The following is a 13,223-nucleotide window of genomic DNA, read 5'->3' as shown; positions in this document are numbered from 1 at the left end:
AATGAGTTGCTTACAGCATCGAGTCGAATCTCGGAAGAGTGGAGCAGTGAGATGTTCAGGGTAAGACTTTCCTGGTGGTTAGCAGTCCCGAGTTCACATAAAGGAACTCAGAGTGTTTTAGCTCCTGCTGCTAAGTTTCGCGATGGCTGTAAAGCCTGCACTCTTGTGGAGTTGGGGAATGAGGAGTCTGGGCAAGTTTCTGAGGAAAACTTGGCAAGGAGCTAATTTGTTGGAAACTGGAAATCCTGTTGTTGGAGTTTGCGTGCCGTTTCCTTTCAGGGTGTGTATCAAAGTGAAACGCCCTGTTTTTAAGTGGCTCTTACTTTCTGTGGGAACAAATGGCCTCGGAAAGAGAAAACACTAGTTACACCGGAGCTCAGCAGCCTCTTTTCTCTTTCCTCACTAAACTTCAGGACCTCGCACATCTTTGGGGGAAATGTTACAAAAACAAAAAAACCAACAAACACAACTGTGTATTCGAAGTGTACTCTGCTCACTGAGAGTTTCTTAAAATATGATTTTTTAAAGAAATGATCAGAATGCATGGAAATTGGAGGGAAAAGTGCTATTTGAGAAATAGTGCTCTCTCTAGCTGCCTGGGCATGCTGTTCTCTGGACTTTTCCTAGGAAATGAGCAAGAGGTTCACCCACAAGATTCATGCTGTGTACCAGACATACTTTAGACAAAGAAAGAAAGTTGATGGAGCTAGTTAATAGGATAACCATCCTTTTTATTTTAACCATATAAAACTGAGAATTGAAAAGACATGCTGTTCTAAAGAAGTCTGGAATAGTTGGAAACAATAACATCCGGATCAATCAGTTGCTTTGGAAAATGCCACAATGGAAGATTAATAGTGCTTCTAAGTCATGCCTCGTGACTCTGAAGACAAGAGAAAGTGGTGACGGGGAGCTTTGGAAATCTTGGAATGCTCTCAAACTACCAGCTAAGCCAAGGCTGTCTCAGGAAACACAAACACACACCATCTCAGCTATGCTGTTGTCTCAGTGCGAGGAAAGGGTTAAACTGCTATGCAATTGTATGACCCTGTCTTCCAGGCTGAAGAAGCCTAGCGCTGTCACAGCCAAGGCTTTCTTTGCTTGCTTCATCGTCCTTGAGACTGGAAACTAACCCAAGGTTTTGTCTCCTCCCTTTGGGCCCACGTGCCTGTTGTACCCAGGTTGGCCTTCCTTTCACGACGTGATCAGTTCTGAGGCCATCGAGTTCACAGACGACTTTTCCCATGGGATACACAGGGTGGAAACAAGCTGTTCTCAGGTGAGTTGACCCCTACCTGCATCCCCAGGAGGGGCCCACTGTGTGCTGCAGACACATTCGGGGCTCCTCACTGTGCTTACACGTAGTAAGGATAGGCCAAGGGACTGTTCACAAGAGGGACAGACAAACATGCTGGACCCCTTTTAAAGTCTGAATGGCACCTCCATCTTTAGATGTCTAGCAAGACTCGCGCAGTGTCAGTCATTGGCTTCAGTAACATTGAACAGTCATTGACTGGTAGCGGGGAGTTCTTTCATCTGACCTACCACAGTGGTGAACGGGGCATTTGCGGGGTATGCGATGGTTTCACTGTCTAGCCTTGCGTAGGCTCATGTAACGAAAGCTTCTCCTCTGCAGTTCTGTTACCCAGTCTTTATTTGTAATGTCTCTAATGGCTGTGACCCAAGCGCAGTCTGTGAAGATCTCTGGCGTGGCTTTTCCTGGGTAGAGGTTGGAGAGAAGCCATCAGAAGCGGAAGTTCAGTGGTAGGCTCGTCAGCCCGCTCTTTCTGTGTGCGCGCTGGTGTGTGTATGTGTTCCTATTTCCAATGATGCTCTATTCGGTTCTGCCCCGTTCTTCTGTACCCAAGTTAATGCTCCCTCTAAGGAAGAAAGTGAAAATGCTTTGAGAGGGAAGTGAAAGTAGTGAAAGCGTTGAGAGACTGAAACTTCCTGGTATTTTGTGGCGTAACAAGAGACAGAGCTGAAATGGCCGTCCGAGAAAGGGCCCCCGCATACTCTCCAGGAGGTAGTTCAGTTTGCATCTGTCCCCGCAAGTGAAAGGAAGGTTCTGAGGACTGGGGTACTGACTGGAAGATGTCTTTGTACAGATGAGGAGAGAGAGGTACTGTTGGGCAGCCACACAGGCAGAGTGGCCACCCTGTGGGCTTCCCGTGGGACTCATCTGCCTATCCTTTATCCGGCTTCTCACCTGCAGCAGGTGCAAGATTCTTAGACAGTAAGTGGTGTTTTTATGGCTGAGAGGGAAGGACAGTTGTTTGAACCTCACCATCTGATGAATTTTTGTGTTCTCTTTTTAATTACTAAATTTGTTCTTAGACAACTTCGTACATGTAGATGATACATGCTGAGCATTTCTGTTTTCAGTTAAAAAGTAAGCTTATCAAGTATACCATCTTCCACATAGGAAGATTCCCCCCCCCCCCGAAAAGCCCAATTCCTCATTTATTTAACTCATGTTTCTAGTTTGCCCAACTCTGAGAAATACATCTCATCATGATAATGGAACTCTCTCATGCTGGGTTTGAGCCCCAGAAACCCTAATTCAATTGTACCGAGCATCGCCTACGCAGCCTCATTTTCTAGTGTCCTCCCGGCTAATGCACATAATAACCTTATTCTCCTCATTTTACAGTTGGGGAAACTGAGTCCCAGAGAAGGCAGTTGTTTGGGTTAAGTTGTGTAGCTCTAATGGCAGAGCTGAGACTTGCACTTAGGTAACCTGATTCCAGAGCATGCTATTGAACAGGGGTGTGCATGGGGGAGGGGAGTCACTACAAAAAGCCGCGTTGGAAGAGAAGTTTAAAAACTTCACGATTCCCCAGCATTTGCTTTAATGTGATACAGTTTTTTATTAAATTGAATTATTATTGATAATGCAATAACTGTCACAGAAATCAACTGAAATTACCTATTCATGCATCTAAATTTTTTGACAAAAGATAGTCATAGAAGCAGGATGGTACTCTGCAATTTGTAGTGTAGGTAAATAGCTCTTACGGCTAATAGCTCTCTCTCATATATACGAGGGGGTGTGTCTGTGTGTGTGTGTGTGTGTGTGTGTGTGTGTGTATGCACAGGTGTGCATGCATGTGCAACCCCCTTTCAAATATATACACTGCAGCCTGTGTGTGTGGAGGTCAGAGAACAACTTGCAGAAGTCATTTCTCTCCTTCCAATGTGTGGATTCCAGGGATTGAACCCAGATTCCCCTGGGGCTCAGTGGCAAATGACTTTACCAAATGAGCCATCTTACCAGGGTCCCCTCTTTTTAAAAACCGCTTTAAAGGCTACTACACATCTACTTTCCTTTTGCTCATAACATTTTAAGTTCTAAGTTCTCTAAACAGTTTTTAAAGGAAGGCATGGGGAAACTGAGTCAGGAGAGACTGACTCTCAAGTCCCTCATTTCTGGTGCTTGTGTCTAATTCCTATAATTCATGATTGCAATAATCTTCCTCCTGTTCCTGTGCCTGGCAGAGGGGCATTAGTAACAGCTAAGGAAAGGCCTTTATTAAGGTGTCTTGAGGTGACCAAAGAGACAGTCAAAATGAGGTACCTCTTACAAAAGGTGCCCAACGCTTGGCCCTGTGGCAAAGGACACGGTTTCTCTCTGTTGTCATAGGGAGCTAGCAGGGACCTGTCCCCACCACTCTTCATTTCCACCTCCTCCACCCTCCATGTCTCCTCACCAGACTGCTTGACTCTGCCCTCAAAAGGCCTTTGCCTTTACGCAGAGGGACACACTGCTTCTCTTCTGGGTTCAGAGGCTCCAGGAGTACTTATCTGGCCCGGTCTCCCCAACCCCTCCAGCTGGTAAGTAGCACTCTGCCAGGGGCTTAAAGTGAGTCAAAGAGGTACACTTTCAGAGTTAGTGATAGTCCGGCGAAGTCAGCCTATCCCAGCAATATCGGAAAAAATTCAGGTTGGAATTCTCCATCTGAAGTGAGCGCAGGCCTAATGCATGGCTTCACTTGGTTTAATAATCTTGAAGGAAACCATCAAAACCAAGATCACTCAAGCTGTAGTCTTTTGGCTACTGATGCCATTGCTGCTGTCACCTAGCCTAGAGTCCTTTCAATTTGTTTTAGATCATTTATTAATTCACCTCATTAACCAAATCTACAGGAAGGCGAATATCCACAAGTAGGAAGAACGTTTCAGAAGTGAAGCAATTTTCAGTAAAACTCTAAGCCTTATTAATCTTCTCCCGATGACAACGCCTATATTGCTGATGATTAAAGACACCCGGGTGTCACGGTGGGGCTTCAGACTCGCAGTCCATCTCTCTTTTTCTTGATCTTTCAGTAAAACCATAATCCTAACCTGGTGACTTCACAATCGTTTCCTTGACAAAAGATTAATATTGCAAGCCCGGAGAAACGGGGGCCCCCTCTTGCACACAGGTGCCCTGAGGAACCATGGGAGGAAACAGCACTAAACGCAGAGTAAATTGCCTTTCTTTTGAAAACCCTTTTCTTCTCTTTCTCTTCTTGCCCATGTGCCCGAGTATAAAAGCCTGGCTTTGAAAGTTCTTCCTGCTGCAGATCAAACGCTCGAGAGAAATTGACAGTCAAAAAGCCCACGCATCCCGGAGCAGCGGGGAGAAAGGCCCCTCGCCCAGTGGGAAATCCGTCAGTGCCGTGCCACTCTAGGGAATGCACTGCTTGGGTTTCTTAGACCCATAGTCGAGACCTGCAGGCAGGTTCTGAGGACTCAAGTTAAACTGGATTCTTGGTCTCTTCTCTAGGAGGCCCTTTCTCTGGTTCTTTGCAGGCTCCCTTCCTGAACATTCCTGATGGTGAGCCCAAGGGAGGACGGACTCCCCCGCCCCCCACCACCACCTCCCGAGAGACTTGATTTTCCCTTTTGAACTGTTTTCACGTGCACCTTTGGAATAAAGACCAGAGTGCTCAGGTGCAGTCTTCCCCCGGAAAAATTAAAGAGCTGCGTAAGCACGAAGAGAACTCTGAAAGCACACACACTCTAGAGATTCTATCCTGGATGAAATCACTAACAGCAGGTTTCCGAGATTTCTTCATCAGGCCACCAGTTTGTTTCAGTTACTACCATGTGTGCTGAGTGATCCCAGTGCGTTGCCAATTGGCCGGGGCGGGGGAGGCAGAGCTCGCAGGCGGCTAAGGAAACAATGTATCACTGACAACTTCCATCCATCATCACAGACTCGGGCCGGCGGGGCTAGAAGCTGGAGGGAATGGGCTCCATGTGCGCTCCCTTTGTCCTGTGTACTCTTTATGCCCAGACCTGTATACCTGAGAGGAAGCCTGCTGGGTGGGTAGTCATTCCCGAAAGACAGCAGGCCATGAATGGCAGGCACCCGTGCGGTGGCAGAGAGAGACGTGGACACCTGTGCTACCCTACTCTCTGCCGCCTGGGCGTGCTGCGAGCCTGGCCGCGGTTTCTCAGCCTTCCGAACCATGTCACTCTTGGACACGGCTCCTCATGCTGTGGTGACCCCCAACCGTAAAATTACTTTCCCAACTGTCATTTTGCTACTGTAATGAGTCATTATGTAAATCTCCGATACGCAGGATATCTGGCGTGCGACCCCGAAAGGGGTGGTGACCCACAGGTTGAGAACCACTGCTCTAGAGAGTCTCTTGTGGCAGGCACCCTGACGTCGTCATCTGTGGTTTGCTGGCAGATAGCTGCTGCTGCCTCCTGTGTCTTTTCTCTTTACCTTTTACCTGTATCAGGGATACATTTTGAAAGTGGAACTTGCTTTTCTGTTCAGTCAGAGGACCGGTTACTAGTTAGCAGACAAAAGGACATATTGAAAATCAACTTAGTTCAACAGATTGAATGTCTGCCATTTGGTTTTCTGGAAAAAAAAATCATGTCGGCAGCGAAGACCACGTAACTTCCAACTGGCTTCAAATCTGTCCTTATCACACTTTTTTGAGAGGGAGGCGAGCTCGTATGAGACGGTTAATGAATGGAAGCAGCGTGGTTTGTTTTGCCCAACAAGCTGTGTTCCTTCGATAACTGTTGATGCACACGCGTGCACACCTGCACGCCTGCGTGCACACGCCCCACCTCGGGCTTTTATGTGCAGGCCTCCCCTCTCAGATGCTGAGTGATCAAAGCGCCCGATCTGCACATGAGATCAGTCACTGCGAATACTCGTTCCTGTCGGCCTGCTCCTTGAATGCCGTGGCAGGCAGAAATAGGTGTTTTCCTGTGTCCACAGGGCGAGCATATGGAGTTTTCCTTCTGTATCTTAGCTGCTGATCCCTGAATATTTGGCCACAGTTGTTTATAGAAAGGAAAAGCAATCTGAACTGTCATCTTCGGTATTACCTAAACCTGCACAGAATGTGGTAAAATAATGGAAGATTTGGTGTTTTTTTTTTAGGCCTGTTTCATATTTTCCAGGCAATTGATCAAATCAGTTCAGGGTTCATTTTTAGTTCTTTAATAAATGGACACAGTATGTTATCAGTAATATAGGATGCCCCTCTAACATGGAAACGCCAAGGAGCCAGGGCTGCTGTTGGTGCTGGTTATTGGTGACTAGAGGACCCTTTTGGATCAAGCTTAGCACCTTCGGAGGGAGTAACTGAGGACCTAGGCATTTCTGCTGTGATGAGAACCCTCCATCATTTCTGTCTCCTCTGCATTTGTAGTTCAACCCCAGTCCCTTATCAATCCATGCGCCCTTCTCAATGGGAGGAATAGAGTAAACCATCCATAAGCCGCCCTGTCGAACGTTTACCTAAATCTTCACTCCTTCCTCCCATGGTCACTTCCCTCACGTGTGTTTCCAAAGCCACCAAGGAGGCCTTCTGACACCTTGATACATCCTCCCCCCACCCCCATCTGCTCCCCTAGGCTCATTTCTACCGGCCACACTTTGAGTGATTTTCTAGTTTACTGTTGGTATCTCCCACTGGTAAATAAGTGTGCAGAGGCCAGGGATTGTTGCCTGAGTCTTCAGAGTGGAGGGCAGTGCCTGGCACGTCACAGGTGTGCCGTAGTTGCCATTTAAACAAGTCAGTGGAAAGCATTGAGTCCAGCCATTGGCTTCTTGGCTGCATGATGAGCGAGTCTTCTGTTTCCCAAGCCTGTTGAAGGCAGTTCACTGATGCCTCCATCTCCTTCCCCTGTCCCACACACATGGGAGATGTGTGTGTGGTGCATGTTACCATCTAGAGCTCTACTCAGATTCAAAACAGTGAGCACAGGTGTTTATTCAGTAGCCAGTCTTTGCGGAGAAGCTGCATCCAGCCACTGTATCCCGTCTTTTAGACTCAGCATAACGACTGCCCTTCCCTCTGGCTCTCTCTTTTCCTCGGTGTTTTGATGAACAGCCTCTTTCTTCTCTGCATATTTAGTTCATTTGGGGGTGGGGCAGTGTGACAATCCACCGATTGGATGCTAGGAAAAAGCAACTGTGTGGCCTGGGGACTTTCCACCTACACACTTGCAGCTTTGGCGACCATGACATAAATCTCCCGAGTCTTGCCGCCGCTTCGCTGGGTTCCAAGAGCATCCAGTGCTGATGTTAAGTTTTACTGCCCATGAAAACAACCATCGCCCTCTGTCATGGCCAGTTAAACAGTATCTTTTCCAGTGGACTTCCGCATATCTGAAACCCACCCATCCAAAGCCAAAAGTCATGCCAGGGGGAAGAGATTTCACTCTTCCCTGTTTCTTACAAGGGGAGATCAAGGGTCAATTCAATTCAAAAAAAAAAATTGCTGCAGCCTTTTCCCAGCTGGCTGAGAGAGTTCACAGATCAAAATGTACAGTGGCTCCAAAAGGATTTCTGATACGCACAATTTCAGTGTTTTTTATTCTCGGCATGTGGTACAAAGCCTGTCTGAAACCGTCTCAGCAGCTATGGATAGGCAGATTAGAAATGGTCCAGGATGCTTTCCATCATTTCTACACAGGCCAGCCCTCCACTTGAAATGCTTACCACGCATTCCCCTCAACCTACTCTGTGCGTGCGTCTGCCTTAAACAGCCTTTCCTTCTTGCAGTGTGGCGCCCATCTCGGGCACATTTTTGATGATGGACCTCGTCCGACCGGCAAAAGATACTGCATCAATTCGGCCTCCTTGTCTTTCGCGCCCACAGACAGCAGTGAGGCAGAAGGAGGCGGTGGCGGCGGCGGCAGCAGAGAGAACGGCAGCCCAGCATCGGCAGACAGAGCAGAGCTGTAGAATCCGGGAGAGTGGCGGGAACAAAGTGTACTTAATGCACAGCTGATTGAAAAACCAAAAAATGGTTTATCTTAGCAGAGTTATTTTTTTCAGAAGCTATAAGGGCAGTTTATGCTATTGAAATTGTTCTCTCTCTCTCTCTCTCTCTCTCTCTCTCTCTCTCTCTCTCTCTCTCTCTCTCTCTCTCTCTCTCTCTCTCTCTCAGATGGAAGTTCTGCCCATCCATGTATTCTGCTGTTGGCGAGGTCAAGAACTATGTGTGGGTCTTGCCAATGGAGCTAGCTTTGTGGAGCTTTTCCACAAGCTTCTAAGTGGCCTTGGCTTTGTTTTCTTCCAGCACATACCTTCCTTTGGTTTTGTGGTGGGTATACCCCTTTTGCCTAAGAGGTGGAGGCTGTTTGGTCTCCTCAGGAGAAATCAGAGAGCTGGTGCTCAGGGGCAGAGAGCAGAGCTGGGAAAGCCAGGGCATCCAGACATGTGGCCTTATGATAAAGATGGAGTGATGTCTTAGATTTCTAGGCTCTGTGGAAAGTCTGAGCTAAGGTTTTTTCTCACTAAAAGGGTGTGAAGGTCTAAAGTCGTTCCTTATGTTAGATTGTTGCCAGATCTGAGCGGGCTCTCTGAGGGTTGTGGCAGAGACGTAAACGTTACCTCGTGGGCAGGTCTTTATTTTATATTATTTCCCATTGACAATAGTGGAATGCAAGACAGCTGTAAAATGCTGCACCCTGGTTTTGTCCAAAGCTCACAAAGAAGAATTCTTGCCTGTTGCCTTTGTATAAGCATTTCTCTCCACACCTATGAAAACTACATCTGGGTGAGCATTTTGGAAGATTACCCAGTGCAAAATAAAATATGAGGGACAACATACTTCATCAAGGCGGTAGAAAAGAGAAAGATCAGAGACTAAATATGAAGTCTTGAGTACTAAATAATCCCATGCTGTGCAAAAAAGGCCAATAGAATATTACAGGTACCACACCTAAACCAAACTTATACATAGCATCAGGCAGCCTGTGGAAAGATGTTGGGCATTAAGACAGGATAGTCAGGCCCAAGTTCCACACTTCACTGTGTGTACAAGGGACAAGCCATTTAGCCTCATTGTGCCTATACCTTCATGTAAGCAATAGGACTCATATGTTTATAAAATATATTGATACTCTCAGGGCAAAATGACTATATTGCTATACAATTAAGATCAGTGTTTGTAAAGTCACAATGATGTGGTTTAATCACCTCGAAGGCCATAGCATAGGCATTCACAATGGGAAGAAGCAGAGGTGGATTCGGTTGGTTGGCATGGAAACAGATAGACTGAAAGCCAGACTTCTTCCTTGTAGCAATATGGCAAGTTTTGCTTGGAGAAGCTCTGCATGGTTGCTTGAGGTTTTCACAGTGCTGAACAAAGATGATAGATGTTACCAAACACTGTAGCCAGGTGTGAGTGTCATATCTCAGAAATCTTCATTGTGATTTTGAATGCTGATTCTGAAATTCTCCTTTAAAAGGTATTTATGTTTCTAATTTTTTTTTTGTGGAGACTGGCATCTTTCCTCATAAGCACTAATGACAAATGACGAGGGTGAACATGTGACAGCTGTAGACACAATGAGAAGCAAGCAGGAAAAGTTGGGACAAATCAAGGTGAGATGCCCATGTCTGGAAGCTTCTGGGCTTCTCCGGGTACCTCCTGGGGGTCCTGGCATCCTGATGAGTCTTCACTGTCCCACAGTTCTAGAGAAGTTCACGTTAACAGGGACACACAGGAAAGTCACCTGAGCACCAGTCCCTGCCCAACCAGATGTTTCACCCCAAGCCCAGGGCTACTCCGGACTTCCTAGGTTTCGCTCTCCTCTAGAAACAAGAGGAAGATTTAAGACAAGGCATCCAGATTACTGTAGGAGTCTTTGCAACACCATGAAGGATCCCATGTAGGGTTGCTAAGGACAGACATGGGTCTCTCATGGCATTGGCACAACTTGGCATCTATCCTTCAGAGACACACACAGCCCTTCCTGCCCACTCCCATCTGTAGCCTCCCCAGGGTTCCTTGGATATAAGCCACAGTGTTGGAGTCGACAAAAGAAGATAAATGAGGAGTTTCTTCCTCCCCAGAGACTTTGGGTTCTTACTCTCCTTTCATTTTTACAGTACTGTAGCATTAAACGCGCTCGCACGCGTGTACACACACACGCGCGCACACACACACACACACACACACACACACACACACAGACCATAATAATAACAAGAACCCTGCTTTCTAACTGTTACTGTTTTGTTTTTTTTTAACAAAAGCCAGCTTCTTCCAGCACCAACTTTTAAAAAATATATAATATCCATTGAAAGAAAGATGTGTGTATGCTGTTTAATTCCAGATTGCTTTTTGGGCTTAAGTGGTATCAGATTTCAGTATATTTCTGTCTAACGTTAAAGAAATATATTGCTAAAATGTCAGTGAGCAATAATGTCAGCTGTCGAGCGGTTAGATTTACTTTCTCAGGATATGGAGTGCAGGGAACTGAGGCAATGTGGTGAGGTGTATGTGATCTGCGAGAGTTCTGCCATTTAGCACAGGGATGCATGGTCTTCCGTGTCCGCATCCCCAGCTCCAAGTGCGCCATTGGGCAATGCAGAGACTTGCTGGTAGGCAGGAAGTGTGTCCAGATGAGCATCCCGAAGAGATTGGAAGGCAGCAACATCAGTTGTGTTCCGTGGACTCAGACTTTTCATTTCTAGGTATTTAAAATCTCAATGCAAATGAGAGAGCAGTTGGAACCTCCTTACGTTGTCTAAACCGCCTTGCTTTTGATATGAAAAAAATGATACGAATTAGTACAATTTGTTCTGAAGGTTGTGTATGACTGACTCTTGGCTTAGAATGCTTTTTAACAACTTTTCTCCTAATAGTTTAAAACTTTTGAAAAGTAACATGAAACCTTTTCCTACATTTGTCGTATACAGAAGTTAGGTAATAAAGTTTCTTTATAAAAATGCCTCTCTTCTCTGTTTCCTGAAGACTGTTTTACTTTCCAGTATGGCTGCCCACCATGCAGTGACTACTGTAGGCTTCCTTTCTGGCACATCTGCCCTTTGTGCCCTAGGAGACTTCTCTTCCACTATGGCCTTTGGAATTTGGGGACTCCTTGTACCCCAGGCCACAAGAAAGCCTCTAAGAATCCTCAAGGCCAGGGGAAAGGAGGGCATTCGTACATTCCTTCAGCCTTTACCTCCCCACAGCAGTCTTTAGCAGCTCCTGGGTGTGTTTGTGTTAAAATATGTTCCGGAAATTTCCACCGTGGACTACAGGTATGAGAATGCAGGGCTGGTGCCGTGCTGCCTAGGCTCTGCTAAAATGGCCAACACTTGCACAAATGTCAAGGGCTGGTCCCTGGAAGAGGAAGTGCAGATGTCTCCACTGCTCGTGGATTAATTTTTACCTTGAAAAGTCATCTCTACAAATGGGGCAATAGTGTCTCATTCTGTAATCCCAGAATTTAGGACACTGAGGCAGGAGAATCATTGAGTTTCAGGTCAGTCTGGACTACCTAGTGAGTTCCAATGTAGCCTGGGCTACAATGTGAGACCTTGTCTCTGAGAACCAAAATAAAATAACTCATCTACAGATAGATTTTGATATTATTTGTTCTTGAAATGTTTGGAGGTTTTTTTGTTATTTTTTTTTATTGACCTATTTATCTGAGAGGAAAAGCAGGGCTACTGGAGACTTGTTTTTCAATCAGTTCTCCAGGTCATATTCCCGGGATCCCAAACACTGACCAGCAGTTTCATGCAGGGAACCTCCCACAGCATGTCTCATTTCATGGCCTCCATCAGCATCTGCCTCACCTGGGAACTCACTAGAAATGCAGCTGCTCCATTTGCCTCGTCAAAACTTCTGAGTTGGGGCTTTAGCCAACATGCTTTGTAGTAAGCCCTCCATGTGGTTCTGGCATTTGCTCTGGGAAACCGTTGCCTAATACCTCTCCTGAGCAAACGTCCATGAGCTTCTATAACTATACTCTTCAAAAACAACTAGTTCTTCTCCTGGAGCCAATGTGTGAAGGTGCAGCCAAGCCCCCGTGCCTGTAACTGCTCTTGCCCTTCCTTGCCCCTCACATGTCTTCACCAGCTAGCTGTGGTTCTCGATTTCCCGCCTGCATCCTTGGCTGAACCAGCGGAGTACAGCAGGCTTTTCCAGAGCCACAGGCTGTTACAGCGGGGTTCAGTCCAGTAACTTTTCTGAACTAGATGACAAACCTCATGCATGTATCCATACATGGTCTTTCCACCCCTTGTTTTTCCTGTACCTACGCCATTGAGAGTCCTACAAAGGTACTATGTACTATCTCTACCATATATATATATATAAAGGAAACACACACACACACACACACACACACACACACACACACACACACACACACACACAGTCTTAGTTACTGTTCTGGTGCTGTGAAGAAACACTGGCAGAAACTAAGGCAGCTTATAAAAGAAAGCATTTAATTGGGGGCTTGCCTACAGTTTCAGAGGTTTAGTCCATGATCAGCATGGCAGGCAGACACGTTGCCAGAGTAGTAGATGAATATTTACATCCTGCTCCACAGGCGGAGAGGGAGAGGGAAAGAGAGAGAGAGAGAGAGAGAGAGAGAGAGAGAGAGAGAGAGAGAGAGAGAGAGAGAGAGATGGCCTGGCAAGGGCTTTTAAAGCCTCAAAGCCCATCCTCAGTGACACAACTTTTCCAACAAGGACACACCTCCTAATCCTTCCTAAATGATCCACCAACTGGGAAACAGACATTCAAATAGATGAGTCTATGGGGCCATTCTCATTCAAACATCATATATAGACACTTTTAACATTTTCCAAAGTTCAGTAATAAAATGACTTCTAGACGATATTGGTGTGGTAGTTTGAATGTCATTGGTCCCCATAATGTCATAGGGAGTGGCACTATTAGGAGGTGTGGCTTTGTTGGAGTGGGTGTGGCCTTGTTGGAGGAAGTGTGTCACTG

At 46.3% G+C, this 13,223-nt stretch overlaps 1 protein-coding gene across 1 annotated transcript in view; it reads left to right on the top strand.

The window, feature by feature from the left end:
* Msrb3 (methionine sulfoxide reductase B3) overlaps positions 1 to 11,206 on the top strand; it is a 125,178-nt gene extending 113,972 nt beyond the window's left edge. The window contains exons 6-7 of the mRNA XM_052753467.1: positions 1,182 to 1,279; positions 8,024 to 11,206. Of these exons, the coding sequence (XP_052609427.1) occupies positions 1,182 to 1,279; positions 8,024 to 8,206 (281 nt within the window). The 3' untranslated portion in view covers positions 8,207 to 11,206. The remainder of the gene's footprint in view (positions 1 to 1,181; positions 1,280 to 8,023) is intronic.
* Positions 11,207 to 13,223: the final 2,017 nt, after the last annotated feature.

The sequence above is a fragment of the Peromyscus californicus genome, unplaced genomic scaffold (genome assembly GCF_007827085.1).
Source record: "Peromyscus californicus insignis strain IS unplaced genomic scaffold, ASM782708v3 Scaffold_24__1_contigs__length_46423439, whole genome shotgun sequence".
Taxonomy (NCBI): Eukaryota; Metazoa; Chordata; class Mammalia; order Rodentia; family Cricetidae; genus Peromyscus; species Peromyscus californicus.
Note: the sequence above shows the minus strand (reverse complement) of the source record. Positions and strands in the feature narration are given on the sequence as shown.